Genomic DNA, 27,359 nt, shown 5'->3' on the forward strand with positions numbered 1-27,359 from the left:
TCCCAATTTCTTTCCCCTCCCTTACCTGGTCTGCCTATCATCCACACACTCCACAGCCCCCTATCCGCTCCCCTATCTGGTTCCACTCACCGTCTTACTTCCTTATCAGATTCCATCATCTGCAGCCCGTTATTGCCTCCACCAATCATCTCCCAGCCTCTGTCGCTACCTCTACCCCTCCCTGCCCCACCTGGCTCCCTCTGCCCACCAACCCCTCCTTCACCTGGCTCCACCTATCGCCAGCTCCTGCCTCACCCCCTCCCCCTCACCTCTTTACACTACCCGTCTCCCCTCTCCATTCTGCAGGGTCTCGACCGGAGATGTTGACCATCCCCCTGCCTCCACAGATGCCGCCCGACCCGCTGAGTTCTCCCGGCAGTCTGTTTCGGGTAATTTTGCAGGGTTATTGGTTGCAGGAGGAAGGGGAAGTGAGAGTGAGTGGACAACTCCTCCAGAGAGCTGGCACCGGTACATCGGGCCGAATGGCCTCCTGCCTCTTGGGCTTCTGACTGCCTCCTGTTGCAGCTGACTGATAATGTGAGGCAGAACAGTGACACAGTGAGTCAGAGATGGTGGCTGGCGCCTGGTGCACAGAGGTTTCTGCCTGGGGATTGATGTGAAGCAGAGGCCAGGACTGATCATCGGGTAAGAATTGCAGCTCTATCGTGACCTGTTGGCAGTGCCCCATGTTGTACAAATTAACCATTGATTGGACGTCAGTTTCAGCATTGTGTGCGGCTGATTGCCCTGTTTCTGCTGATAGATATCTCCCCGATTTTGTCAGTATTGCTGGCTTCCTGTTTCACAAGCTGCTCACGGTTCTAGCACCAGCCATTTGCCCGACAGAGCAGCAATTGTCCTGTTCTAAATATAGGTTTATTCCCAACGGGAGTAGCTTCTGCCGGTGGTATTCATGATCTGCTGCTGAGAAGGATTCTCCAAAGAACCCTTGTCCCTCTCCCATCCCTCCTGTCTTGTGTCCCTGAAGTAATTATCTGCTATGCAGTATTTGTGCTTCCTCCCAGTCTCTCTGTTACTGTCTCTGTCTCCCTGCCTCTGTCTCCCTGCCTCTGCCTCTCTGTCTCGGTCTCTCTCTGTCTCTGTCTGTCTGTCTGTTTCTGTTTCTGGCCCCTGCTTCCCTGTCTCGGTCTCTGTCTGTCTGTTGGTCTGCCTCTGTCTCTTTCTCTGCTTCCCCTCCCCCCCCCCCCCCCCCCCCCCCCCCCACCATGCTCTCTTGCCCACCCCTCATCCTCCCCCATTCAGAATCAAAATCAGGTTTATTATTGCTGACGTATGTCGTGAAATGTGTTGTTTTGTGGCAGCAGTACAGTGCAAGACATAAAGACATAAAAATTACTATAAGTTACAAAAATAAATATAGTGCAAAAGAGGAATAACGAGGTAGTGTTCATGGGTTCATGGACCATTCAGAAATCTGATGGTGGAGGGGAAGAACAGTTCCTGAGGGCACAGACCAACAGGCTCAAGGACAGCTTCTACCCCACGGTGATAAGACTATTGAACGGTTCCCTTATACGATGAGATGGACTCTGACCTCATAATCTACCTCTTTGTGACCTTGCACCTTATTGTCTATCTGCACTGCACTTCCTCTGTAGCTGTGACACTTTACTCTGTAGTCTGCTGTTGTTTTTACCCTTCATGGACTGTTCAGAAATCTGATGGCGGAGGGGAAGAAGCTGTTCCTGAAATGTTGAGTGTGGGTCTTCAGGCTCTCTGATGGCAGTAAGGTGAAGAGGGCACGTCCTGGGTGGTGAGGGCCCTTAATGATGGATGCTGCCTTCCTGAGGCACTGCCTCTTGAAGATGTGCTCCCCCAGTTCTCTCTCATCCCTTCCCCCTCTATTCCCCTTCCCCATCTCTCCTTTCCCTGCCTCTCTCTTACCCTCTTTTTGCTCTCTACACCCTTTCTACCCCTCTTCCCCAGATTTTTTTCTTCTCTGTGCTCTTTCTTCCCCACCTCCCTCTCCCCTTCTCTCTCCTTCCCTCTCACCCTTCCTTCTCCCCTTCCCTCTCTCTCCCCCTTCTCTGTCTCCCTCTTCTCTCTCTTCTCTCTCTCCCTCTTCTCTCTCTCCCTCCTCTCTCTCCCCTTCCCTTTCTCCCCTGCTCTCCCCTTCTCTTTCTCCCCTTCTCTATCCCCCTTTCCTCTCTCCCCTTCTCTCCCTCCTCTCTCTCCCCTTCTGTCCCCCCCCCCCTCCTTCTCTCTCCCCTCTCTCCCCCTTCCCTCTCTCCCCTTCCCTCTCACCCTTCCTTCTCCCCTTCCCTCTCTCTCCCCCTTCTCTGTCTCCCTCTTCTCTCTCTCCCTCTTCTCTCTCCCCTCCTCTCTCTCCCCTTCTCTCTCCCCTTCCCTCTCTCCCCTGCTCTCCCCTTCTCTGTCTCCCTCTTCTCTCTCTTCTCTCTCTCCCCTCCTCTCTCTCCCCTTCCCTCTCTCCCCTGCTCTCCCCTTCTCTTTCTCCCCTTCTCTATCCCCCTTCCCTCTCTCCCCTTCTCTCCCTCCTCTCTCTCCCCTTCTGTCTCCCCCTCTCTCCTTCTCTCTCCCCTTCCCCTTCCCTCTCTCCCTTTCTCTCTCTCCCCTCTCTCCCCTTCTCTCCACCCACCTTCTCATCTCTCTTCCCCTTCTCTCGCTCTCACCCCTTTCTTTCACCCCTCCTCCTCGTCCTCTTTTCTTGCATCCCCCCCCCCGTCTCTCTCCCCGCCTCACAACCTCTCTCCCTCCCCCTCCCCCCCTCCCGTTACGGCTACGTTTCCCCTGATCTTCTTGCTCTACCCGGTTCCCTTTCACCTCCCAACAACCTTGTGCGTCTTGCCCTTGGAGTCCAGCAATGAGACGTGGACCCTGCACTGGGTGCCGAGGGTCAGCAGGATCTACCCCGACAGTAAGCTGGCCACGGTGAAGCCTCTGTTACAGGTGCTGGGAACAGCACCGCTCCCTATTCGCCCAGTGTCTTACACGGAGTAACGCTCCCCCAGCAGTGACCAACCAAGGTCAGGCACCCAGCAAAAGCAAAAAGAGAGGATTTAAAGGGGAGAAAGAGGTGGGGGAACAGAGAACTTTCAGCTCCCAGATGTTTTGGATTCTGACTCACAGAAGACAGGTACCAGTGCCGAGGTAGTTTAAAACTGAACTTGCAAGAGGACAAACTGGAATTGGTTTAGTATTGTCACTCGTACCAAGGTCCAGTGAAAAACTTCTTGCATACGATCGTACAGATCAATCCATTAAACAATGAATTGAAGTCGTACAAGGTAAAACAATAGAGAATGCGGAGTAAAGTGTCACAGCTACAGAGGAAGTGTAGTGCAGGTAGACAATAAGGTGCAAGGTCATAGGACGGGTGTGAGGGTTTGTGGAGTTGGAGGAGACGGGGAGGTGGCAGAGTGGTTTGAACATGTATAATTTATATTCTGTGTTGTCTGTAACTATGCACCTGTGATACTGCTGCAAGCAAGTTTTTCATTGTACCCGTACCTCACTGTACTTGTTTACACGACAATAAATTCATCTTGATTTGCCATGAGGGTGGTGTGTGTGAGGAGCTGCTGTCGAACGATCAGCACCAGGTCAGTAGATGAACAGGGCCCTGGATGTAGTTTCACTCACTCTGAACCAGGCTGCCTGGTTCCTTTGGGAAACTCCGACATCGGTCATCCGGGCCTTGGCTCGGCTTGGATTTCTGTGGAAGCTCAGACAACTCCAGCAGTGTAATGAGCAGGCCAAATGCTAACATATCTCAACATCCACTGCCCAACTCACCGGGGGAACAGCAGTTACCACTCCAGATAAGGTCAAGACACCCTCTGCCTCTGGCCTCCACTCCATGCAGGGAGGGTGGAGTGGGAAAGGTGACCCCAGTTCTTGTGAGGGAATAAAAGTGTGTAGGTAGGTGGTGAATGTTTTCATTTTAATCTGTTTGAATACCCCCAAGGTATTCAGGGGCAGGGTGCCAGAGGAGGCTACCTCCAGCTGAGGCCCAGTCAAGCCTCGCCACCCAGTCCTGGCACCAGGAAGCTAATTGGACCCACAGTGTAATGGGAGGCAGGAAGGGGTTTGGGAGCAAGTGCAGGTGAAAGGCTGAATCAAACCCAATCTGGCAGCAGAGCTTGGAATGGTTTCACAGTTAAAGTCAAAGTCGAGTCTATTGTCATATGCAGAAGTCCATGTGTGCACAGGTGCAATGAAAAACTTACTTGCAGCAGCATCACAGGCACACAGCATCATATCAGCAGCATTCACAAGAAAAACTTAAATTAAACATAAATTATACACAATTTTTACAAGATAAAAACACAAATAGAACATAAAAAATGAAGTCCATTTTAGTGCAAAGTGATCAAAGTGGTCATAGTGTTGCTAAACTGTGGCGATTAGGGTTGTGCCGGTTGGTTCAAGAACTGAATGGTTGAAGGGAAGAGGCTGTTCTTGAACCTGGTGGTGTGGGACTTCAGGCTTCTGTACCTGGTAGCATGGATGGTGGGTGGTTCTGGAGCACTGCAGGAGAATAGTGCAGGAGCTGCCTTCTCTACCTCACCTAATGTCAGACGTCAATTTGAACCACGAATCAGTTGCTAGGAAGAGTCTGAAGGAGATCGCTTCTCTTTCAAGGAAGGGGCTGTCAATAGAGCACAGGAGTAGGTCATTTTGCCCCTCATGCTTGCCCCACCATTCAATACGATCATGGATTATCTGCCCCAGGCCTCATCTCTCCTGTGCCGGTTCACCTTAGCCCTCAGTTCCCTGATCTTTCAAAAATTTATCTCCTCATCCAGCCTTCTCCTCACGTTAGAGGCATGAGAGACCACGGATGCTGGAATCTGGAGCAACAACCAATCTGCTGGTAGAACTCGAGCAGCATCTGTGGGAGGAAAGGAATTGTCAACGTTTCAGGTCGAAGCCCTGCCTCAGGACTGAGAGGGGAGAGACCCAGTATAAGGAGGAGAAGCTGCTGTCTCCAATCTTCACACTGCCCTCCCCCCACCTTGCTCCCTCTGTTTTACTTCCCTTATTCCTCTCTCTCTGTCTACCTCTGTCTATCAATTCACCTGCCACTGTCTCCCAACTCCGCCCCCACTCCCCTCCCCTACCTGCCACTACCTGCGCCATCTTACACCCCTCCTCAGTCCACCCATTGCCTCGGACTCCTTTCTCACCACACCCCTCCCCCTCTGTACTGACCCTCACGTCTCCACTCTCAGTCCTGATGCAGGGTCTTGACCTGAAATGTCAACAGTTCCTTCCCAACCCCCCCCCCCCCCCCACAGTTGCTGCTCGACCCGCTGAGTTCCTCCAGCAGACTGTTTGTTGTGCCTTGCCTTAGTGTATTGTCCTTGCCACAAGCCCATCTTCCTGCCACACATTGCTGACGGACGTATACATTGGGGCGATCGTCGGCCCATCCCAGAGAACTGTGAAAGTTACTGGGTGGGGGATGCAAGATGGAGATTTACATCTCTGTTTTGTGACCTCTGGATGACAGTCATGCTGTGCTTTTTGAAGTGTAGTCACCAGTTATGTAGGAAACTCAGTCATCAAATTGTGCCCAGCAAGCAGCAGAGTGATAATGACCAGATAATCTGTTTTAGTGAGTTGCATCGAGGAACGATTGTTTGGAGTCATAGAGTCATGCAGCATGGAAACAGGCCCAACTGGTCCATGCCAACCAAGATGCTCATCTAAGCTAGTCCCATTTGACCCATGTCCTTCTAAACCTTTCCTCACCATGTACCTGTCCAAATATCTTTTAAATGTCATTATTGTACCTGCCTCAACCACTTCTGCTGATAGCTCGTTCCATGTACACAACACCCTTGTGGCAAAAGTTTCCCTCAGGTTCCTATTAAATCTCTCCCCTTTCACAAACCTATGCCCTCTCATTCTCAATTCCCCAACCGTGAGGAAAAGACTGTGTGCATTCACCCTCTCTGCGCCCCTCATGATTTTATACACCTCTATAAGATCACCCCTCATTGTCCTGTGCTCCAAGGAATAAAGTCCCTGCCTGCCCAACCTCGACCTCCAGTCCTGGCAACATGCTCGTCAATCTCCTCTGCGAGCTTCCCAGCTTAATAGTATCTTTTCTAAAGCAGGGTGACCAAAACTGAACACACTCCAAGTGCAGCCTCACCAACGTCCTGTACAACTGCAAGATTTGACAGGGCCCTGGGAAGATTTTCCTGTTCACCTTCAAAAGAGACAGCTGGGAGGACATCTCATGCAAAGGACAGCACCTCTGACACCTTCTCAATTGAGGGCTGCAGGGAACTGGCACAGCAGAGGAGTTGAGGCCTGGGGCAGATCAGCCATGAATGGCGGGCCAGGCTTGAGGGGCCGTGGCCTACTGCTCCTATGTTCTTCTGACAGCCCTCTCCTTGCAAGAGAAGTGATCTCCTCCAGACACTTCCTGGCAACAGACTCACGGTTCCCAAAAATGTACGGGAGTGGAAGCCCATATTCTAGTTTTGAGTCTCTGGAGCAGGATTTGAACCCCTGAGACACAAGAGACTGCAGATGCTGAAATCTGGAGCAAAAAACAAATGGCTGGGGGAGCTCAGTGGGTAAGGCAGCATCTGTGAAGAGATGTCCATTCCAGATGAAGGGTCTCGACCCTAAACATCAACTGTCCCTTTCTCTCTGGTTGACGTTTCAGGTCACGGTTCTACACAGGGATTGAGAATATAGGCGGGAGATATCCATTATAAAGAGAAGGAGGGGCGTGGCAGGGGCTGGCAGGTGACGGGTGGACTCAGGTGAGGAGGGAGATGATCGAGGCAGGTGGAGGAGGTGTGGAGTCAGGAGACTGGCTGGTGGGTAATAGGTCGAGACAGATAAGGAAAGAGAGAATAAGGAGGTGTTGGGTTGCATTGATGCAGACTTTGTGCTGCTGTTCCCAGGTCAGGAGGCAGCCTGAAGGCAGCCAGCTTGGACACTCTGCCGCAATGGGAGAATCCGTGCTGAAGAAAGACACTGCAACCTGGCAAAGGCCTCAAATCTCCAAGAAAGCACTGATGGAATGTTGCCTGGTGAAGTGGATCGTTAGTCGTGCGATCCCGCACAGAACAGGTATGATATCCACAAGTCACCCCACTGAGCTTGGATGCACAAAACCACTGTGCTTATATTGTCTATCACTGAGAGACAGGAGAGGGGGTGGGGAGGATTTAATACAGGATGTTCAAAGTGATGATGGGTTGTGACGTGTAAATTGGAAAAAAACTGGAAGGAGGATTAATAGTTCAGAGGTGAAAGTTGAATTGAATTTGAATTGGTATTGGTTTATTATTGTCACTTGTACCGAGGTACAGTGAAAAACTTGTCTTGCATACCGTTCGTACAGATCAATTCATTACACAGTGCATTGAGGCTGCACAAGGTAAAGCAATACAGAATGCAGAATAAAGTGTCACAGCTACAGAGAAAGTGCAGTGCAGGTAGACAATAAGGTGAAAGGTAGATTGTGAGGTCAAGAGTCCATCTTATCATACTAGGGAACCATTCGATAGTCTTATAACGGCGGGATAGGAGCTGTCCTTGAGCCTGGTGGTATGTGCTTTCAGGCTTTTGTATCTTCTGCCTGATGGGAGAGGGGAGAAGAGAGAATGTCCCGAGTGGATGGGGTCTTTGATTATGATGGCTGCTTTACTGAGGCAGCGAGAAGTATAGACAGAGTCCACAGTGGGGAGGCTGGTTTCCGTGATGTACTGAGCTGTGTCCACAACTCTTTGCAGTTTCTTGTGGTCCCAGGCAGAGCAGCCATGATGCATCCCGATAGGATGCTTTCTGTGGTTCATTGATAAAGGTTGGTGAGTATCAAAGGGGACATGCCAAATTTCTTTAGCCTCCTGAGGAAGCAGAGGCACTAGCCATGGCGTCTATGTGGTTGGACCAGGACAGGCTGTTGGTGATGTTCACTCCTAGGAACTTGAAACTCTCAACCCTCTCAACCTCAGCACCGTTGATGTCGACAGGTGCTTGTGTACTGCCCCCCTTCCTGAAGTCAATGACCAGCTCTTTTGTTTTGCTGACATTGAGGGAAAGGTTGTTGTCATGACACCAGATCACTAAGCTCTCTATCTCCTTCCTGTACTCCAACTCATCATTACTTGAGATACGGCCCACTACAGTGGTATCATCTGCAAACTTGTAGATGGAGTTAGAACAGAATCTGGACACACAAAAGTTATCCAAAAAGCCACAAAAGTCAATGATTACAAGGCCAAGTGGGAGGTGACCTGCAGGTGGGCCAAAATTCATCCCTGCTCGCTGATGTTGAATTGTAACTTCAGCGCACTGTAGTCTCCTTCTGAAGGTTGCCCTATTGTACATGAACAAGAGTTTCAGAAAGGGCAGCGATGTGGGAACATACAAGGTTGTTCACTTGGGTGGGAAGAGTAGAAAACAGAATGCTTCAAACAGAGAGAAGCCACTTGGGATCGACATCAATGACTTGGCCGAGGAGAAGTAAATGTTATCTTTCCACGTTTGTTAACGATACTAAACTGGGTGGAAGTGTGTGTAGAGAGGATGTAAAGATGCTTCAAGGAGATGTGGATATGCTGAATGAGTGGCAGATGGAACATAATGAGGAAAAATGTGAGTTCATCTACTTTGGTGCAAAAAAAAACCAGGAGTACCGAGTATTTCTAAACGGTGACAGATTGGGAAGTGTTGACTATGTCCGTGTTTTGTTGATTCATTCCAGAGAGGAGACCATTGGTCTCTGAGTCTCTGTTGGCTGTGATCGGAAAGGCCTTGGTGTCTTTGGTGTCTTTGTGCACAAGTCACTCCAGGTACAACAAGCATTTATGAGGACAAATGGTGTGTTGCAGGGGTATCAAGGGGTTTCCGGGGTATCAAGTCAAACATGACCAGAGATTGAGTTGGCCAGGTCTGTATTTTTTAGAATTGAGAACATAAGGAATAGGAGCACGAGTCGGCCATCTAGCCCGTCGAGCCTGCTCCGCCATTCAATAAGACCATGGCTGATCTGGTCTTGGACTCAGATCCACTGACCTTTTTCCCCATAATCCTTAATTCCCCTACTATGCAAAAATCTATCTGTGTCTTAAATATATTTAATGAGGTAGCCTCTACTGCTTCCCTGGGCAGAGAATTCCACAGATTCACTGGGAAAAGCAGTTCCTCCTCATCTCCATCCTAAATCTGCTTCCCTGAACCTTGAGGCTATGTCCCCTAGTTCTAGTCTCACCTAGCAGTGGAAACAACCTTCCTGCCTCTCTCTTGTCTCTTCCTTTCATAATTTTATATGTTTCTATAAGATCCCCTCTCATTCTTCTGAATTCCAGTGAGTACAGTCCCAGGCAACTCAATCTCTCTTCATAGGCTAACCCCCTCATCTCTGGAATCAACCTGGTGAACCTCCTTTGCACGACCTCCAAAGCCGGTGTATCTTTCCTCAAGTAAAGAGACCAGAACTGCACGCAGTACTCCAGGTGTGGTCTCACCAGTACTCTGTACAGTTGCAGCATAACCTCCCTGCTCTTAAATTCAATCCCTCCAGCAATGAAGGCCAACGTTCCATTTGCCTTCTTGATAACCTGTTGCACCTGCAAACCAACCTTTTGCGATTCATGCACAAACACTCCCAAGTCCCTCTGCACAACAGCATCCTGCAATCTTTCACCATTTGAATAATAATCTTCCATTTTTCCTTCCAAAGTGGATGACCTCACATTTACCAACATTGTACTCCATCTGCCAGACCCTTGCCCACTCACTTAACCCATCTATATCTCTCTGCAGACTCTCCGCATCCTCTGCACAATTTGCTTTTCCACTCAATTTAGTGTCATCAGCAAACTCAGATACACTACACTCGGTCCCCTCTTCCAAATCGTTAATGTATATCATGAACAGTGGCTGGCCCAGCACTGACCCCTGCGGCACCCTGCTCACCACTGATTGCCAACCAGAGAAACGCCCATTTATCCCAACACTCTGCCTTCTGTTGGTTAACCAATCCTCTATCCATGCTGATACCTTCCCCCAACTCCGTGCATCCTTATGGATAAGTCTTTTATGTGGCACCTTATTGAAAGCCTTCTGGAAATCCAAGTATACAACATCCACCTGTTCCCCTCTATCCACTGCACTCATTATATTCTCAAAGAACTCCAATAAGTTTGTCAAACAGGACCTGCCCTTCCTGAATCCATGCTGTGTTTGCCTGATGGAACCACTTCTATCCAGATGTCTCGCTATTTCTTCCTTCATGGTAACTTCAAGCATTTTCCCAACTACAGTGACAGCTGAGAGTGAGAGGAGATCTCACTGAGACTTGACATCCTTACAGGACTCAATATGTTGGATGCAGGGAGGATGCTCCCCCAGCTGAGGAGTTGAGAACCAGGGATAGGATGTGGTAGGCTGCTTGGAACTGAAATAAAGAGAAACTTCTTGAGGCAGAGGGTGGTGAATGGAGTCATGGAGCCATGCAGCACAGAGGCAGGCCTTTAGCCCACCATGTACATGCCAACCAGCAAGTACCTATCTATACTAAGCCCATTTACCACCACTTGGTCCCTCGCATAGTATGCCTTGGTGATTGAAGTGCTCATCCAGGTGCATCTTGAATGTTGTGAGTCCCTGCCTCCATCACCTTCACAGACAGTGGACAAACTTAAATTAACATAAATTATACATAACTTAGACGTGCAAAAAAACCAACAAAATAAACATGACACCAGTGCAAGATTGAGAGAGAGGGAGGGCCTGAGGTAGTGTTGGGGTTTTTCAGGTCGGTTCAGGAACCTGGTGGCAGTGGGGAAGGAGTTGTTGTTGAACCCTGAGATATGGGAGGAGCCGCAGTGGCGGGGTGGGACGGGCAGTGGGCGGAACAGAGGGACTTTCTTCAATGGGCAGTTAAGGAGCATTTAAGCCCCCTTTGTCTGTGTGGACTCCAGATCGAGGGCCTCGACCCGAAACGTCAACTGTCCACCTCCCTCTACAGATGCTGCCTGACCTGCTGAATTCCTCCAGCAGATTCCAGCATCTGGAGTCTCTCGTCTCTCCTTCGTCTGTGTAATTAGTTGTTGATGTTGTAAAGTCTGTGTCGTGTTGTATAGGCTGGCTAGATTTTATTAAAACAGATTGTCCTGAGATTGTCACACCGCTGTTTGTGGGAGCTTGCACAACTTGGCTGCTGCGTCTTCCACATTACAACAGGACCTGCTTTTCATTGACAATGAAGTCTGGGGAAATCCTGGGGCTGAGAAAGTCACAACTGAAGTCTACGCTTTCCTTTTGCTTTTGCTACTGACTTTGACATCTGCTGTAAAATTGCGCCCTCGAGTTATTGATGCTTCAGCCGCTGGAAACCTTCCTAATTATTTTCACAAAACTAATCCACAATTTTCAAATCTCCTGCAAGCCTTCTCTGCTCTCAGGAAGGTAATTCCAGCTTCTCCGATCAATACTTCCAGCTGTAATGGCTCATCCTTGGAAGAAAACCAGGAAATATTTTCTGAGAAACCTTTGTGTCACCTTCAGTGTAACACGAGGAATTGGACACAACCTGCTGTCTTGTAAATCTCTTCTGTCAAGTCTCAAATGGGCTGACTGCACATAGGCTATCGAATTTTAGAATCGTACAGCACAGAAACGGGTCCTTCTGGCCCACCTCATCCATGCCGACCCTGATGCCCATCACATTTGTCTGAATTAGGATAAGATAAGATAAGATACCTTTATTAGTCACATGTACATTGAAAGACACAGTGAAATGCACCTTCTTGTGTAGAGTGTTCTGGGGGCAGCCCGTAAGCGTCGCCACGCTTCCGGCCCCAACATAGCACGCCCACAACTTCCTAACCCGTATGTCTTTGGAATGTGGGAGGAAACCGGAGCACCCGGAGGAAACCCACACAGACACAGGGAGGACGTACAAACTCCTTACTGACAGTGGCCGGAATTGAACCTGGGTCGCTGGCGCCGTAATAGCGTTATGCTAACCGCTACACTACCGTGCCTGCCCTCTACACCTACCATACTGTATCCCTCTACACCTTTCCTATCTAAGTACCTGTCCACATGCCTTTTGAATGTTGCAATTGTATCTGCTCCTACCACCTCCTCTGGCAGCTCGTTCCAGAAATGGACAGAAATGGACTGTCAACGTTTCAAGTCGAGACCCTTCATCTGGGGATAGGACTCGGTCCTAATGCTGGCAAATGGGATTGGTGTAGATGGGCAAAATGGTTAGCATGGACGTGGAGGGCCGAAGGGCCTGTTGCTGTGCTGTGCGACCATGGTTCGAAGCTTCAGTGATTGCGAGGCAGAAGGGAGGACAAATTAAGTTGTGTGGAGGGTGGGAGGAGATGGAATATTGAAGGAGGATATGGTTATGTTCCTTCAAAGCCTCGCAGAACTGAGAGAATAAACAGGTTCCACTGGTATCACTCACCTTTGCTTTTGGTTGTTAAGCCAGCTCCATGTGGGTTGGTATTTGTATTATTGATGCTTGGGGTGTGATGTCAGAGCACCAGCTGTGTACTAAACAGGAACCGCCTTGGTCTCTGTTTATTTGCACACCAACTTTCATGTTATGCTTTGAGTTTGTAGATAAAAGGATGAAACGCACATGAAGGACATCTGTGGTGCTGCAGCAACCTTCACTCGATAGAAGCGAGGACTGAGTAAAGGCTAGGGGTTAGAGGTGAGGGGCTGAGGATTTAACTGTGAAACCGCCAGACTCATAGCACACTACCCCCAGTGACAGGCGGGACAAACTTTCTTTATTCCACACAGAATGCTGAATGAACTGGGAATAATGAGGGCACAACCTCAGAATAAAGGGACGTCACTTTGGAACTGGGATGAGGAGCAATTTCTTCGGCCAGAGGGCGGTGAATCTGTGGAATTCATTGCCAGGGAGGGCTGAGGAGGCCGTCATTGCGAGTATTTAAGGCACAGGTTCTTGATTGGTAAGGGGGGGTGGGGGTTAAGGGTTACAGGGAGAAGGCCGGAGAATGGGGTTGAAAAAAAACAGCCACGATTGAATGGCAGAGCAGACTCAATGGGCCGAATGGCCTCATTCTGCTCCTGTATCTTATGGTCTTGTCGCCTTGTGAACAGTGTTCATAAAATGATTCAAGATATCAGCTGGCATGCAGGAACCAAATAATTCCCTTTCAGAAATAGGATGAAGGCAGCAGTAACTTCAATTTTTATGGCAGTTTTAATATCCCGGGCTGTTTCACAAGAACAGAATTGGACTAAGTTTGACCCCAATTTACAGAAGGACTTGAGGGACTGGGTTATAGAGAGAGGTTGGACAGGCTAGGACTTTATTCATTGGAGCACAGGAGACTCGGGGTGAGCTCATAGAGGTGTATAGGATCACGAGGGGCATCAACAGGGTGAATGTGCGTGGTCTTTTTCCCAGGGCTGGGGAATCAAGAACTAGAGCGCAGAGGTATTAAGGTGAGAGGGGAAATAATAGGATCCTAAGGGGCAACTTTTTCACCCAGAGGGTGGTCTGTATATGGAATGAACTGCTAGAGGAAGTGGTTGAGGCACGTACATTAACAACATGGACAGGTACATGGATAGGAAAGGTTTAGAGGGATATAAGCCAACCACGGGCAAATGGGACTAGCTTAGATGGGAATTTTGGTCATCATGGACCAGTTGGACTGAAGGGCCTCTTTCCGTGCTGTGTGACTCTATGACTCTATAAGATGTCAGGCAGATTTTAAGGAATATCTAAAGGAGGAAATGAGGTAGAGAGGTTTAAGGAGGTGACTGGGGTATAAGCAGTTGCAGAGGATGAGATCATGAAGAAAGGGAGGTTGAAATGACTGGGGGATTTGAAATCAAGGTTGAGGATTTTAAATTTGAGTCTTTGAAGGAAGGGAAGCCATTGTCGTTCAGTGAGCTCAGAGGCTGGGTGGTATTGAGGGGCTCGGGGTACTGGCCACAGTGTTGTGTATGAGCTGCAGTCCAGGGAGGTTGGGGGCTGGGAAGCTGCCCAGCTGTGCTTTGGGACAACGACAGGGGTTGCTGATGGAGAGGATGAGGGGCCAGAAGCCCCGCTCCCCCACACCAAGATGGTGAATACCTGGTCTGACTGCAGGAAGAGAGGTAGAGAGGAAAGTACCTGTGGTGGGGATCGGATGGCTTTAGTCTTCCCAATGTTTATTGGAAGAAATTTCTGGTCACGCAGTGCCGACATCAGACGCTGTCTGGAAACCTCGTGACAGTGGAAGGCCGATGGCCGACGTTTCATAGCCACATGGTCATAGAGTCATGAAACATGGAGACAGGCCCTTCGGCCCACCGAGTCTGTGCCGACCCATTTACACCAATCCTACACACAAATGCCTTCAACTCCCCCCAGATTCTACCACACACTAGGGCCAATTTGCGGCGGCCAATTAACCTGCCAACCCACATGTTGTTGGGATGTGGGAGGAAGCAGGAGCGCCCGAGGGGATGGGAGAACTCACACGGTCACAGGGAGAACATGCAAACACCCCAAAGACAGCAGCCGAGGTAAGGATCGAACCCGGGTCTCTGGAGCAGTGAGGCAGCGGTTCCACTAACTCCACCACTGTGCTGTCCCAGAGTCGGGGATGACGACAGCGATAAGGTGCGGAGTTGGAGGATCCGGGGAGAAATCCCAGGTGCGGAGGTTGCAAGTACCATCGAGATGAGACGCTTGGATGCTCAGCAGTAAGGAGTGCCTGTGAATGTAGGTGTAGAGGCACCAGCAGCAAGGGCAAGGTTGATGAGGGAGCGAGGGGTGAGGAGGAAGGACGAGGGGAAGAAGCCTGTTGGGGGCTCAGACTCCTGCAACTAGAGGGGATTAGACTGCAATAGCAATTCCCCAACCCACTGAGCTGGGAGCTGAGGTGCTGCCCCCAGCACACAGGCAGGACCACAAGACATTGGGAAAAACATGCCTTCTCAAGGCTACAAATTAACAAAGCAATAGTATTGGCTGAGGGATTATGTTGGTGACCCAGGGGAAAGAAATACTGCATACATTTCCCATTTGCTGGACAATTATTGGCAGCACAGTGGTACAGCGGGTAGAGCTGCTGCCTCACAGCTCCGGACACCCAGCTTCAATCCTGACCTCCGTGTGGAGTTTGCATGTTCTCCCTGTGACTGTGTGGGTTTCCCCCGGGTGCTCCGGTTTCCTCCCACATCCCAAAAAAAGTGGTAAATTGGTTTATTATTGTCACAGGTACCGAGGCACAGTGAAAAACCTTGTCTTGCATGCTGTCCATACAGATCATTTTATCACGTCAGTACATCGAGGTAGTCGACCTCAATAACAGTGTATTCTGTTATTGTTTCCCCTTGCACCTTATTGCACTGCACTTTCTCTGTAGCTGTGACACTTTACTCTGTACTGTTATTGTTTTTACCTGTACTACATCAATGCACTCTGTACTAACCCAATGTAACTGCACTGTGTAATGAATTGATCTGTACGATTGGTTTGTAAGACAAGTTTTTCACTGCATCTCGGTACAAGTGACAATAATAGACCAATACCAATACACTTCAGTGCATTGAGGTAGTACAAGGGAAAACAATAACAGAATGCAGAATAAAGTGTTACAGTTACAGAGAAAGTACAGTGCAGGCAGACAATAAGGTGCAAAGATTGCCCCTGGTGTGGAGGTGAGTGGGAGAATCTGTGGGGAGACATTTGTGGGGGAGAATGAAATGTGATCTATGTTAATGGGCGCTTGATGTTTGGCACGGATTTGGGGTTGGGGGGGTGTGGGGGGCTGAAGGGCCACTGGGCAATAACAACTCGAATGCCACCAAGCACACCTCACCTGTTTTAACGGAACTCGTTGTTCAGTGGTGGGCAGGAGCCGCGCGTCAAACCCTGTCAGCACCGGATAACTCAGCAGCAAGTGACGACAGTGCTGCTGCAGGAGAGCAGGCAAAGGTTGTCTCAGCTGCCTCACTCACCAGGCTCTCAGCCAGCCTGACGTTCGCGCTGTGGACATGGGAGGACTGGCAGCCAAGCTCTCCACAGAGGCCCGCCGGCACCTCAGCCACAGAGGGCAGCGCTGCATGCCGGCTGGGGAACAACGGAAATCCAGCAGCTCCAAACATCGGCACTCAGGTACAGCAGAGAGCACACACCGGGCAACAGTCACTGGGCTCAGAGTGTGGGGGCTTTAGTAACGTGGTTAGTACTAGTTACAGAACCCGGTGATGGTGAGGAGCTCGTGGTGTGGCTGAAGTAGCTAAGATCAGATCTCTTTATTAGTCACATGTACATTGAAACACACAGTGAAATGCATCTTTTGCGTCGAGTGTTCTGGGGGCAGCCCGCAAGTGTCACCACACTTCCGGCGCCAACATAGCACGCTCACAACTTCCTAACCCGTATGTAACCTGTAGGTCGTGTTGATCCAGTTAAGGTTGCCATCACCTCCATCCAGGGACCCAAAAAGTCCTTTCAGGTGAGATGGAGGTTTATCTGCATCTCCCTTAATATCATCTACTGCATTCAGTGCTCCAAGTGTGGTGAGACCAAACGTAGACTACGTGACCGTTTTGCAGAACACCTGCACTCCATCTGTAACCGCGATCTGCATCTCCCCATTGCCAGTCACTTCAAGTCCCCCTCCCACTCCATCACGGATATGTCAGTCCTCGGTCTCCTCCACTGCCAGGAGAAATCCAAGCACAAACTGGAGGAACAGCTCCTCATTTTCTGTCTTGGAACCTTGCAGCCTAATGGCATGAACACTGAATTCTCTTCATCCAGAGAGCGGTAAATACCTGGGACACACTGCCAGAGAGGGTGGTGGAACCTGTGTTGCTGACAACATTTATAAAGTGTCTGGACAAGTACCTGAACCGGTTGGGTATTGAAGGCTATGGACAAAGTGCTGGAAGATGGGATTATTACGGATGGGTTCCTGCGGGTCAGCATGGACGTACTGGGCCCAATGGCCTGTTTCCATGCTGTAAGACTTTATGACTCCGTAACTCTATAACTTGGATAAAGAGAGGCCGTTGGGAATGGTTCTGTGGATTAAACAGAATACAAGAGGTGGGACCGGACTAAACATTGGTTGGGCCTCAGCTGGAGCACCGTGTAGGGTTCTGGTCACCACACCCCAGTGCTGGCAAAGGAGACAGGGGAGGTTTGAGGATGCTGCCAGCGCTGGGGAATTCTGGCTGTAAGGAGAGACTTGCTTTCAGGAGAGGTTTAATTGAGGAGAACACCATTATGAGGTGTAGCCATGGTAATAGAAAGAACCTGCTTCCCTCAGCAGGACAATCACCAGGAAGCAGATACTTAAAGGATTTGATAGAAAGGTTAGATGGGACCAACTTTGCCCAACAAGTGGTTGGGGCTGGAACTCACTGCCTGATAGCACGGTGGAAGCAGAAACCCTCTCCACATTGGGAAAGCACCTGAATGAGGTCTTGAACCCCCGAAATTCAGGGCTGTAGACCAGGAGTGGGGAAGGGGGAATCAACAGCGGGTGGTGCGAACACGGTGGACTGAATGGTCTCCTGTGTGTGGACTATGGACTTAGACACCAGTGAGCTGAGGGGTCCTTCACGTCCCATCTCCTGGTCCACATTACACACACTGCATCCATAGTGATCCAAGCTTCAGGTGAATCAGTCCCCCAACACCCTCAGGTCCCTAAAGCTGGTTACATTTCTATTTCCCCGTTCACAGGATGTGGACGTCACTGGCAATGCCAGCATTTATTGCCCATCCCTAATTGCCTCAGAACTGAGAAGGCAGTTTAAGAGTCAATAACTAGTGGCGCAGCTGGTAGATCCACTGCCTCACAGCTCCAGAGAGCCGGATTCAATCCCGACCTCTGGTGCTGTCTGTGTGGAGTCTGCACATTCTCCCTGTGACTGGGTTTCCTCCAGCTGCTCCGGTTCCCTCCCACATCGCAATTAGATTAATTGGCTGCTAAAAACTGGCCCTAGTGTGTAGGTGAGGGGTAGAATCTTGGGGGAGTTGATGGGATTGTGGGGAGAATAAAATGGATAAGTGTAGGATTGGCCTCGAAGGGTGTTTGATAGTTGGTGCAGACTTGATGGGCTGAAGGGCCTGTTTCTGTGCTGTATGTCTCTGTAACTCTGACACACTACTGGGTCTGGAGTCACATATAGGTCAGACTGGATAAGGATGGCAGATTTTCTAGCCTGGAAGGCATTAGTGAACTAGATTACAGTGGTCACTGTTATTAAGATCTTTATTTAGAATTACTTCATTAATGGTATTTAACCCTCACCAGCTGTAATGTTGGGATTTGAACTCATGACTCAGGACATTACAGGTGTTTGCTCACTTTGTATCTGGGTCTGGTGTAGTCCGACATATCGAGAGCGATCGCTCTGTGATCATTGCCCCGACCACCTTCAGATCTTCGCAACCCCTGCAATCTGAAACCTTTCCCACATTTTACGAAGTGTTAACGCAGCGTAACGTGTCACCCTCCTCAAAAGACCTGACACCTTCGATCCACCTCCATGCAACCAGCAAGGGCAATGTGGCTGTGGCCCAACCCCCACAGGAAGTCACTTTGGACTGCAGAACAGTGGTAAAAGATGCAAGGAAGTGCGTTAAACACGAGCGGGGTCAGAGTGGTGTTACTGAGCAGTCGGGCAAAGAATACAGTCTGAGAGTTTACCCTGTGTTGTTTTTAAATTTATCTGCTCTATGAGAAGCATTGGCCACTATCTTTCAAAATTCTATGGATTCTGGAATGGTTTACCTGGTAATAGTAAACACACCAATGAATACAGAGATGGGCACAAAACAACAGGAAGGCGCAAAGATAGTAGTGCAAACCAAAGTAGTGGAAAAAGAAATACTAAACAGAATAACAGAATAGAATTAAGAGTCCGAGGACGTAACAGCACCACTGGGAAGGGGGTGTGCAATGTGAAGGGGAGAGCAAATGTCATCCCATTATATAAGATAGGAGCAAGAGGAAAAACAGGGGACAACTGACCAGGCAGCTTAATGTCAGTGGTGGGGAAATGCTAGAGCCTGTGATAGAGGATATAATGACAGAGCACCTAGAAAGGTGTAACAGGGCTGAGCAGAGTCAGTATGGACCTAGGAAAGAGAAATCATGTCTGAGTAATTTGTGGAGCTCTTGCTGGATGTGACTGACAGAATGGATGAACCAGTGTATATGGTGTGTTTACCTCTCCCCAGCCCCTTTCCCCTTCCCTCTCTCCCCTGCCCCTCTCACCTCTCCATCTCCTCTCCCCCTCCTCTCCCCTCCCCTCCCCCTCTCCCTCTCCCCTCCCCTCTCTCCCTCCCTCTCCCCTCCCCTCTCTCCCTCCCCTCTCCTCCTCCCCTCTCCCTTCCCCTCCCCTTCTCCCCCTCCCCTCCCCCTCTCCTCCCCTTCCCCTCTCCCCTCCCCTCCTCCTCCCCTCTCTCCCTCCCCTCTCCTCCTCCCCCTCCTCCTCCCCTCTCCCCCTCCCCTCTCCCCCATTTCCCTCTCCCCCGTTTCCCCCTCTCCTCACCCCCCTTCCCTCTCCCCTTTCCCAGCTGGAGGTAGGCTCGATTTGGATCAGAGATGTAGACATCACTTCATGCACAGCTAGCAACACTCCCAGAGCACTTGGAGACCTCCAGAGGTGGTGAAGAGAACTGTCAAATATATTTTTTCTCTAGTGTTTGAACAAAACAGAAACTAAAGTAGTGTGAAGTTTGGTCAATAGAGCTGATTCTGTTTGGGAGTGTTCTGGGTTGATGCATTCATGCATAGGATGTGGACATCCCCACAAGGTCAGAACTTAATGCTCATCCCTGAATGCCCTTGAGAAGGCGGTGGTGAGCTGCCTTCTTGAACTGGTTCTGTTTTTCTGGTGAAGGTCTCCCACAGTGCTCTTGGGGATGGAGTTCCAGGATTTAGATCAAGTGACAATAAAGGACAAGTTGCATATTTCCAAGTTAGGATGGTAACTGGTAATTGGTTTATTATTGTCACATGTACTGAGATACAGGGAAAAGTTTTTGTTTGCGTGCTGTCCAGGCAGATCAGAATCAGGTTTATTATCACTGACTTAGATGACGTGAAATGTGTTGTTTTGCGCAGCAGTACAGTGCAAAGATATAAGGTTACTCTAAATAACAAAAATAAGTAATAGTGCCAAAAAATAGGAAAAACGAGGTAGTGTTCATGGATTCATGGACCGTTCAGAAATCTGATGGCGGAGGGGAAGAAGCTGTTCCAGAATCATTGAGTGTGGGTCTTCAGGCTCCTGTACCTCCTCTCCGATGGTAGAAATGAGAACAGGGCATGTCGCGGATGGTGAGGGTCCTTAGTGATGGATGCAACCTTCCTGAGGCATCGCCTCTTGAAGATGTCCGTGATGGTGGGGAGGGTTGTGCCCGGGATGGACCCTAGAGGGGACCCTGCAGGTGGTGATGTTCCCCTGCACCTCCTGCCATTGTGCTTGGTAGAAGTCGTACGTTTGGGAGGTGCTGTCAGATTAGCCTGGGCAGCACCAGTTTCAAAAATTTGCAGCCGAGTCATGGACAAGATTGCGGAAAAGTGTTACCAGCCTTCTGCTAACTGCTGTAGTGTGGAGCTCTTATTGACTGGTAATATCAGCCTCTTGTTAAGTGCGTTAATAAACACCTCTAATTAAGTGCAATAATATCAAGCTTCTATTAAGTGTGATAATATCGAGCTTCTATTAACTGCGTCTGTGGAGAAAGAAACAGAATGAATTGACGTGGCGTCTTGGACCTGAGACATTGACTCTGTTTCTCCCTCCACAGATGCTGCCTGACCTGCTGAGTGTTTCAAGCAGTTCCTGTCCTTATGCCTTCACAACCTTTCCTCCTTCGGCAGTCCCTGGGGATTGAGGGTGACTTGCTTCCAGTCCAGTTTTATGGATGGTTATGTAGCTAACAAGGCCAGTGTGGGACCTGCAGACTCATTGAAGTTGGGGGCAGGAGGTGTTGATGGGACAGGTGGCCTGTTGGTTTGGGACATGGTGCAGTCCTTCCACTGTTTATATAGGGCTTCTGTGTGCTCCCCGTGCATGAACTCAAGGTTCTCAATCCCATCCCAAATGTTCCTTCATGTTGAGCGGTCAATCCCATGCGATGGTGGGAACGTTACACTTTTTCAGTGAGACTTTGAGAACATCCTGGTATTGTTTCCTCTGTCTTCCAGGTAACCTCTTGCCGTGATGGAGTTCAAAACAGCCCATCTGTTTCAGGAGTCTGGTGTGGGGAATGTGAGCGAGATGAGCTGATGGAGTGTAACTGGGTCCTCAGTCCTGTGGCGTTAACCTGGGAGAGGACAGTGATGGCCCTGACAGCCCTGCAGGGACTTGTTGAGTTGTTCTTGGTCCCTCTCCTCACTGCTGCTAGAGCCTTCTTGAAGTTTGTTACTTTCCCGAACAGTCTCTGATGAAATCCATCCACATCTTCACCGTTCTTTCTTTTACATTATCTTCTGCCCAGTCTGCCAACAGCGGGAACAGAGCACGTCTCCCACGCCCTTCAGTGGTTTGGCATTGCCTGGAATGATCTCTGCCTCTTGCCCCATTTAATGGTGCATTCGGTACTCGGTGGGATCTCCAACTCTCACTCAGTGAACAGGCAGCCGTTGACAGGTTCAGCATGGTAGAGACCGCTGGTGAGGCATTGGTGTGACTGCACTTGGAGTACTGTGAGCAGTTTTGGTCACCCTGTTATAGGAAAGTCATTGTTAAACTGGGAAAGAGTGCAGAGGAGATTTACTAGGATGCTGCCAGGACTCGAGGGCCTGAGTTATAGGGAGACGTTGGACAGGCTAGGTCTTTATTCCTTGGAAAGTAGGAGATTGAAGGGCGACCTCATAGAGTTGTATAAAGTCGTGAGGGGCATAGATAGGGTCTTTTTCCCAGGGAAGGGGAACTAAAAACTAGAGGGCACAGCTTTAAGGTGAGAGGGGAAAGATTTAAAAGGGACCTGAGGGGCAACTTCTTCACGCTGGTATGTACATGAAATGAGCTGCCAGAGAAAGTGGTTGAGGCAGGCACAATAACAACATTTAAAAGACATTTGGAGAAGTACATGGATAGGAGGGGTTTAGAGGGATATGGGCCAAACATGGGCAATTAGGGCTAGCTTGGTGAGCACCATGGTCGGCATGGACGAGTTGGGCCGAAGGGCCTGTTTCCGTGCTGTATTACTCTACGACTCTGAGGTTCTTTAAACCACAAATTCCATCCTTTCACTGCTGTTGTGGATACGTCCAGTTCATCGCATACATCCTCCAGCTTCTCTGCAGAGAAAACAGATTGCATATCATCAGAATTTGTCAGCCTGAAATGTCCATGCTGGTGACTGGTAGCCAGACTTACACAGTGCAGTCTCGAGTCCGGTATGTGGCATTGTCCATCATCATTCTGCACACCAGGAGGTTGCCTGGGAAGGAGAGGCTGAGGTATGAGGAGAGACTGGATAGGTTGGGGTTGTCCTCCCTGGAGTGGTGGGGGCTGAGGGGGGACCCTGATAGAGGAATACAAAATCAGGAGGGGTAGAGATGGGGCAGGTAGTAAGAAATGATCCCCCAACAAAGATATCTAGAACTAGAGGGCATGTGTTTAAGGTAAGAGGTAAAAGGTTTAGAGGAGATCTGAGGAAGAACTTTTTCACCCAGGGGGTGGTTGGAATCTGGAACGCACTGCCTGGGGTGGTGGTGGAGGCAGCAGAGACTCTCAAAGCATTTGAGAACTATCAAGACAAACACTTGAATCACCAGGGCAGAGAAGGCTGCAGACCCAGTGCTGGTAAATGGGATTGTTGTAGATGGGTTCTTGATAGTAGCATGGACAGGAAGGACCAAACGAAGGGCCTGTTTCGGTGCTGTATGACTCTTGTCAAATCTGCTTCGTTATTTGTAGAGCACATGATGACTGCTTGAATAAGAATCAGCAGGTCAGGCAGCATCTGTGGGGAGAGAAGCATCAAAACCAGTTCTGAAAGGGTCCCTGACCTGAAATATTAGTTATTTCTCTCTCTCTCCCTCTCTCTCCCTCCCTGTATATGATGAAAGAACAGCCCTGACCTGAAGAAAAGACTTCAGCTCGAAGGGAGCACAGTGACGTTATGTAATGAACGTCATCTGTTGACAGGTTAAACTCAATGCATCCAGAATCAGGCTCTTGTCGTTTGTTCAGCCTGTTCCTTTGTGTGTACTTCAGGCACCCTGGGGAAGTTTTTCAGCAGAAGGAAGAGACCCTGTGTTCGGGATTTGCCTCTGAATGCACTCCGATAACACTGTGTTATCTAATTTTGCCAGCATTGTGTTTGGTGTTTGAAAATGACTTTAAGTAAATATCAAGAGTGCATGGGTGAAGTCTAACATCAGTTTGCAGGTCGTATAAAGGATCTCTCCTCCGTCATCAAATGTTTCCCTGAGATATCACCTTGTGCAGTCTGGAGCCCTGACGTAGTGCCTTTTGTGCTCTGCACTTCACTACTGTAGATAAGCGGGGAGGTAATGTGTTGCAAATCTCAAAGTAGATGCAAAACTGTTGACTGAGTAATTAAATCACTCGAATCATGCCCGTGGATTAATAGTCAGTAACTGGAGATTTTTCAATGTGTTCCCAGTCACACCACAGATCACACTTCAGTCTGTGGGTCTGCTTTGGTTGCAGAGTCTGCTGGTGGGTATAGAGTCATAGAGTAATACAGCACGGAAACAGGCCCTTCAGCCCAACTCGTCCATGCTGACCAAGGTGCCTATCTGAGCTACTCCCATTTGCCCGTGTTTGGCCTGTATCTCTCTAAACCTTTCCTGTCCATGTTGTTAATGTACCTGCCTCAACCACTTCCTCTGGCAGCTCGTTCCACATACGGACCACCCTCTGGGTGAAGCAGTTGCCCCTCAGGTCCCTGTTAAATCTCCCCTCACCCTCCAACCTTAAATCCATGCCCTCTGATTCTTGATTCCCTTTCCCTTGGAAAAAAAACTGTGTGCATTGGGTATGGGTGTGTCTGCTAGCATTGTTTATACAGATTGCCAGCACTGGGAATGGCTGAGAGGCTGAGAGTGGGAGTGCTGGTGATATTCCAAAACACAGGGTAGGCAGGTCGTCCCATTGTGCCTTTACATCTAAAAGCAGTGGACGTGGGTTTAAGGTGAGGAGCATGAGGCTGAGAGGGGCTCTGAGGAAAAACCTTGTCACACAGAGAGGGGCTGCAATCTGGAACACACTGCCTGATGGAGGCAGAGACTCCCACAACATTGGAGAAGTATCTGGACGAGCACTTGAATCACCAAGGCAGAGAAGGCTACAGACCAAGTGCTGGTAAATGGGATTATTGTAGATGGATACGATGGTCAGCATGGATGTGGTGGGCCGAAGGGCCTGTTTCTGCAGTGTATGACTGCATGGCTGTAAGCTTGATATCGCAGGGTCTGCAGTTTTAATAACATCATCATTTAAGTAGGGTGCCTAGTGTTCTCTTATACAGGTACAGCCATCAGTCGGAGATGGCTGTTGCCCACAGGAGATGTTGGAATCCGGAGCAAAAAGATAAATCTGCTGGAGGAACTCAGTGGGTCCGGCAGCATCTGTGGGGGAAAAGGTCCAACCCCGAAACAACAAATTTCGCAACGTATGTCAGTGATAATACACCTGATTCTGATTCTGAAACCCTGCATGGACTCGATGCAGTCCTGATGCAGGGTCTCGTCCCAAGATATTGATAATTCCCTTCCCCCTACAGACGCTGCTCGACCCGCTGAGCTCCCCCAGCACCTCCTGCCATCAGTTGGAGCCAGTAAGCAGCTGATTCCACCCCCCTCCCCGAGATTCCACTGCACTGTGGTGCATGAATACACCACCAGATGGAGCTGCTGAGCCTGCCAGCCCATTGGCAGAGCCCTGTCTGGGTCAGTTGGCGCAGTAATTGAGACTTCAAACATTGACACTTTGCACACACTCCTACCTTGCCTAGTGCTCAGGATGTGCTCCCAGGAGCAAGTAGAACCAATGCTAGAAGGGATCATTATAGCATCACATATACAGTAAAACTCTGATAATTGGGCACTCTCAGGACTTTGGTGGTGTTGCGCTACCAGATTTTCCAGACGTTTGGATGTTACTCCAATTAAAACCCTAACACACTTCCAATTCACCTTTTTATAGATGTTTCTAAGCAGTATAACAAATTTTCCAGTGAACTTGGTGAATTTAAATGCAGCAACACACAAGATGCTGGAGGAACTCAGCGGGTCAGGCAGCGTCTATGGATGGAAATGGACAGTCGATGTTTCGGTTCGAGACCCTTCATCTGGACTGGAAGATATGAGGAAGATAGCTGGTATAAAGAGGTGAGGGGAAGGGGTGGAGCAAGAGCTGGCAAGCGATAGGTGGATCCAGGTGAGGAGGGGTGAATTTGGAATACTGAGCAATTTTAAGCCCCATATCTAAGGAAGGATGTGCTGGCCCTGGAGACAGTCCAGAGGAGGTTCACAAGAATGATCCAGGGAATAAAAGGCTTAATGTATGAAGAGCATTTGATAGTGAGCAGGACAGTTTCAGTAAGATCCATGTCAGGAGGGTGGTCCTGCATACAGGGGGTCTCTCTCTCTCTCTCTCTCTCTCTCTCTCTCTCGCTCTCTCGCTCTCTCTCTCTCTCTCTCTTTCCCTCTCTTTGTTTCCCACAGCTCTACTAGTGTGTTATTCCTAGCCAAGCCCACTCATCCTCAAACCCCAGACTCCTGAGTTCCAAATAGAAACACTTCCAAGTAGAAACCTGTGTTCTGGTCATAAGTGTTAAATGGAGTTGTTTGTATACAAGTCTCAACACTGAGTAATACCTGGCAGTTCAACCACAGAAGCATCGCTGCCCAGCCTAACTCTGTGGTTACCTGACATGCTGCACGTGGTCACAGTTGAAGGACAGAGGACTTTTCTTAGAACATTAGCACAGGAACAGGCCCTTCGGCCCACTGCGTCTGTGCTGACCACAGCACCAATCCAAACTAACCCTATCTGCCTGCACATGGTCTGTATCCCTCCGGGATATAGGTGGCCAGCCATTTCAACTCCATTTCCCATTCCCACACCGACATGTCCGTCCATGGCCTCCTCCACTGCTGGGTCACGGCTAAACCATAATTAGAGGAACCACACTTCATATTCCACCTGGGCAGTCTCGACCTGACGGCACCAACATCCAATTCTCAAACTTCCGATATCCCCTCCCCCTCTGCCCCTTTTCCCCTATTTTCGCTCTCCCCATGGTCCTACTGGCCCCCCATCACCCCTTCTGTTCTCCCTCCCTCACTCTCTCCCTCTCCACCTGTCCGTCACCCACACGCTCCTCCCACCGGTTCCCCTCCCCACCTCCCTCCCTCTATTCCAGGCTCCGCCTTCCTCTCCTATCAGATTCCATCGTCTTCAGCCCTTTGTCACTTCTACCTATCACCTCCCAGCTTCTGACACCATTCCTGCCCTCATCTGCCTATCACCCCCTCCCCTCACCTGGATCCACCCATCACCTGCCGGCTCTTGCTCCACCCCTTCCCCCCCCCCACCTCGTTATACCGGTTCTCTCCCCTCTTCCTTTCCAGTCCTGATGAAGGGTCTCGACCCGAAACGTCGACTGTCTATCTCCCTCCACAGATGCTGCCTGACCCACTGAGCTCCTCCAGCACCTTATGTGTTGCTCCAGATTCCAGCGTCTGCGGTCTCTTGTGTCTCTGTACCCCTCCATTCCCAGCCGATTCCTGGGCCTGTCTAAATGCCTCTTGTTGTAGTTCCTGAAGATGAGAGAAGCTAAAACCAATCCCAGCAGTTCCAGAGGAATCATTGGAGTTACATTGGCTCATGGATCAATAACTAAACATCACAGCTGTGGAATCGTGCAACTTGGGATAAAAATAGCACCGAGTGAAATTTCAGCTCCGGGAGGAATAGAACGGAGGTGATGAGTCAGGCCACAGTGAAGAGGCAGGAGAACTGACACAGCAGTTTGAGAGGTTCAAGTAAGCTGGAGAATGGACCATGAGCTGCTCCCTGCAAGGTAAATCCAGGGCATCACTGTGACAGATTGCCCACATGGTGAGATGGGAAGATACTGGAATTCAATGGCACAGCCAGTAAAGCTGCTGCCTCACAGCGCCAGAGACCTGGGTTCATAGACCATAGAACAGTACAGCACAGGGACAACACACAAAGCGCTGGACGGACTCAACGGGTCAGACAGCACCTATGGAGGGAAATGGACAGTTGGCGTTTCAAGTCAAGACCCTTCACCTGGATTGCAGGGGACACCAAGTGAAGGGCCTCGATCCGAATCGTCGACTGTCCATTTTCCCCTCACAGATGCTGCTGGACCC

At 49.7% G+C, this 27,359-nt stretch overlaps 1 protein-coding gene across 1 annotated transcript in view; it reads left to right on the forward strand.

The window, feature by feature from the left end:
- The first annotated feature begins 545 nt into the window (after window positions 1-545).
- LOC127584243 (calsenilin-like) overlaps window positions 546-27,359 on the forward strand; it is an 88,987-nt gene continuing 62,173 nt past the window's right edge. The window contains exons 1-2 of the mRNA XM_052040879.1: window positions 546-645; window positions 6,909-7,077. Of these exons, the coding sequence (XP_051896839.1) occupies window positions 6,954-7,077 (124 nt within the window). The 5' untranslated portion in view covers window positions 546-645; window positions 6,909-6,953. The remainder of the gene's footprint in view (window positions 646-6,908; window positions 7,078-27,359) is intronic.

Source organism: Pristis pectinata, chromosome 29 (genome assembly GCF_009764475.1).
Source record: "Pristis pectinata isolate sPriPec2 chromosome 29, sPriPec2.1.pri, whole genome shotgun sequence".
NCBI lineage: Eukaryota > Metazoa > Chordata > Chondrichthyes > Rhinopristiformes > Pristidae > Pristis > Pristis pectinata.